The sequence below is a fragment of the Verticillium alfalfae genome, genomic scaffold (assembly GCF_000150825.1).
Source record: "Verticillium alfalfae VaMs.102 supercont1.7 genomic scaffold, whole genome shotgun sequence".
In the NCBI taxonomy this organism is placed as follows: Eukaryota; Fungi; Ascomycota; class Sordariomycetes; order Glomerellales; family Plectosphaerellaceae; genus Verticillium; species Verticillium alfalfae.
Genome location: NW_003315032.1, coordinates 1,643,702 through 1,647,152, shown reverse-complemented (window position 1 = coordinate 1,647,152; position 3,451 = coordinate 1,643,702). Strand labels below are relative to the sequence as shown.

At 54.7% G+C, this 3,451-nt stretch overlaps 2 protein-coding genes across 2 annotated transcripts; one reads left to right on the top strand and one right to left on the bottom strand.

The window, feature by feature from the left end:
* Positions 1-860: 860 nt before the first annotated feature.
* Positions 861-1,522, top strand: VDBG_06356 (conserved hypothetical protein; the record flags this gene model as incomplete). The annotated part of the gene is made up of 2 exons (XM_003003867.1): positions 861-927; positions 1,050-1,522. 2 exons carry the CDS (start codon positions 861-863, stop codon positions 1,520-1,522), a joined length of 540 nt encoding a protein of 179 aa, XP_003003913.1.
* Positions 1,523-1,775: 253 nt separating this feature from the next.
* Positions 1,776-3,169, bottom strand: VDBG_06355 (oxygen oxidoreductase; the record flags this gene model as incomplete). Its single annotated transcript, XM_003003866.1, has 3 exons — positions 1,776-2,138; positions 2,361-2,876; positions 2,960-3,169. The coding sequence occupies 3 exons, from the start codon at positions 3,167-3,169 to the stop codon at positions 1,776-1,778; spliced, it is 1,089 nt and encodes a 362-aa protein (XP_003003912.1).
* Between the last annotated feature and the right edge of the window lie 282 nt (positions 3,170-3,451).

Below are 3,451 nucleotides of genomic sequence, written 5' to 3'. Positions count from 1 at the left end.
CCGCTTACCGTTATTCGGCAAGTTCCTTATTCCTGGAGCTCCAATCCACAAGCGCCTCTCTCGGGTAGGGATCTCTTGCTCGCAGCACTTTGCCTACAATGCATCGATCATCGCCATTACGCCCACTCTATGGTAAGAAAAGGTGCATTTCAACGTGAATAGAACGCGAGATAACAGTATTTCAAGATTGGGGAGGCCCTGAGAATATCGCTGTTTCAAGGCTGGCACACCGAAATGCCGCCATTGGAGCTTGGTGATCGCTACGTAGAACGTTGTCGGCGGGCATGGTGGACGGTCTACATACTGGACCGTGAATTTACGTCCTTGATGGGTCTCCCGCTGACGATCCAAGACGACGACGTCAACTGCCCTCTGCCGAAGTTTGACGGCCAGATGCAGCGAATGGCGACGCTTGAGATGCAAGTCAAGCTGTGCCGCAACATCGCTGACATCAACAAAAGTAAGAGCACCAGTCGCATATTCGTGGCATCATTATTAAGCACCTGACTTAGGACTTTACGGGGGCGGAGGAAACTTGCATCGGAAATACCTTTCGAGGGCCAAAGAAATCCTCGGCAACATAGCTGATGTTGCAGAGGAGCTCAGAACAGCATTCCCTCTTCAGCCGAAGGAAACCATGAACGGGATCTCCAGGACAGCTTCTCACTTGCATTTGCTATATCACAGGGTAACGCACTGATTTGAGCCATGTGGAAGACAAGGTGTCCTGACCGATCGTTTAGTGCATCACGCTCGTGACGCGACCGCTTCTTTTCTACCTTCTCAAGACGCGCTTCGCTTCATTCAACGAGTACTTCAGCACTTTGGAGTCTCTACCAACAGTACGAAACCTCGTAAGAATGTGTATTGAGTCTTCTCAGACCATGGTCTCCATTCTCGAGTGTTTGATGAATCAGGGCCTGCTCGGTAAGTCATCGCTCAACTCGGCATCTCACGTGAATTCTGGGAGGCTCATTCACCAGGTGCATTCTTTCCCTATGACACTGAAGCCATTTTCGTATCTACTACAAACCTGCTCCTCGGCCCAGCTGTAGATCCGCAGTTTATCAATGGGGGTCGGATATGGCTGCAGAGGGCGTTTGTCGTTTTTGATGATATGATTAGTTGCGGAAACCAGGTGGCCAAGTTCCGCAAAGACGAGCTTCTGCAATTGCATGAGCTACTGGAACTTTTTGGGACTGTGGCCCCCCTTCACCGGCCGGAAACAACGGGGGCAGATGCCACAGTGCCAGCAACACAGAGCCACGACGACGACCCGAGTGAGCCTGATGTGCCTCGGGCAGACTTGGCACCAGGAGGCCCGGCTGGCGACGTGTATGAGCAACTCCAGGCTGATGATGGGCCATCGAGATCCCAGCTTGTGGATCCCATGCTAGGAGGTAGCTTTGGAGCTGGCTTCAGCAAGGAGCAGATAATGGGCGTGGCAGATTCTATTGATGACGAAGACATGGTTTGGATGTGTGAAACGATCATGGAGCATAGCAGTATTGGACCGCATTGAAAGAGGTATCGCGAACGGCAGACATCATATGAAAGCAGGGACATTTGACTCATCATCGGGGCGTCGGAGCGGTATCGCCTGCATTTACCGCTATGCTGAACATATTGTTAACAATTCACAGAGTCATGGATTCGAATGGGCGCCATTCGGGATTGATGCTACTGTAGACTTCTCAGAATCTATAATTGGAGAGAGGTGGTGAATCAGAAAACACACGGGCTACGTTGCGCCTCTTTAAACCCACTCTTCAAACCTACAATTTGGAGCTCTTAGGGTTCGTCAGGTCCTTCAACTCTTTGGTAGCTCCCAAGCGCCAGCTCACTGCACCGCCCCAGTCCTTGCCTCCAGTCGAAACCGGGGCCTTCCACCTGAACTTCGAGATAGGCTGCTTGCCATCGGTGGCGAGGAGCATATCCCTGACCCAGTTGCCAACAATGGGAAACATCTTGAACCCATGGCCAGAGTCACCCGACATGAGCAACACTGTTGAATCCGTGTTGGGTACATAGTCGATGATAAAGTCCGAGTCGTTGGTATCAGCAAACCAGCACAGAGACTGTTTGATAAGCGGCCTATCAGCAAGAGCCGGCAGCGTCTGCGCAAGCAGACGGCGAACCTGCCGTTGGTCATGCAGCGGCATGAAGCTGTCTCGCGTGGCGCTCAAGTGCATGCGAGACGCCGTCTCGGGTCGTGTTGACGTATCTCCACCATGGACAGAGCTTGAGCAGATTCGTCTTGAGGTCCGGTTCGAAAAAGAAGCCGAGATCCCGGGCGTAGGTCACGGGCACGCCGCGCAGGGCAGAGGCTCGTCGTCGGTCAGTTGAACGTGCGCACGGACCATGATTTGGCGACGACGTGCTGACCGCATTCTGGGACGAGGCGGGCCGGCAGCCGCGCCTGCGGCAACGATGACGAGCTTGGCGGGGAAGTCGCCTGTCTTCGTCCTGGCCCCGGTGCTCTTCCGCGGGGTAGTTGGGTTGGAGGGCTCGTTGTAGATGATTTCCGTCACGGCGCCGCGGTCGCCTGTGTAGAACTTTACGCCTCGCTCGCGGAGGAATCGATACACGCCTAGCAGCGCGTTGGCTGAGTGGGCGTAGCCGCCGAGACGGTTGAGATATCCCCGCCAACCTGTGAGCGGGCCGTCATTATACTGCCAGGTGTGCTGGCGGATATCTTCCGGTCCTTCGATGGGGACCACGTGCTTCTCGATCCACGGATCCCGCTTGGCCGAGTCGTGGAAGCGGGCTAGAGTCGCTGCGGCCCTTTCTGGCGCACTGCCTGAGACGCAGTGCAGGAAGCCGGTCTGGTGGAAGTGAGGTGCGAAAAGGGGAGTTTGCCAGGCGCGAATCGCTTCCTTGGAAAGGTTAGCTACGGGTTACGACAGTGCACATGATCTGATCCCTGCCAGGGAAGCGGGGTCAGGGCTCGATTCCGTACCAGTGTGAGCTTTGTGTAGAAAGGGTCCTCGTACTCGGCTCGAATTATCTTGTTCAGGTCGTTGGCGGCTGAGAACCTTGACGGAAGAGTGTCATCCTTTTCTAACACTGTAATGTTGATGAAGCGAGCCTCGAGAAGACGTAAGGCTGTTGAGAGACCGAAGGCACCCGCGCCGACGATTACGATGGGATCTGACTTGAGGAGGGGCATGATTTTGAGGGGGTTGAGGGGGGGGGGATAATTGTGATACGACTAGTGCTGCCCGAGACTACTACGTGGTGATCCTTACACCTTCCATTTGTAGGGATTGACTTGTACAATGGAACGGTTGATCAACCACAGCGATCCGATGTCCGTATCGGCGACGGGGTATCCCCGCTTGAGGGTCGGGGGAGCCGGCCGGGTGAGTCCACCCACAGATGCTGAGCTATCGAGAAGCTTGTCGGAGACGAACCCGAGTTAATTTATGGGTCTACGCGGAAGCCTTTCCGT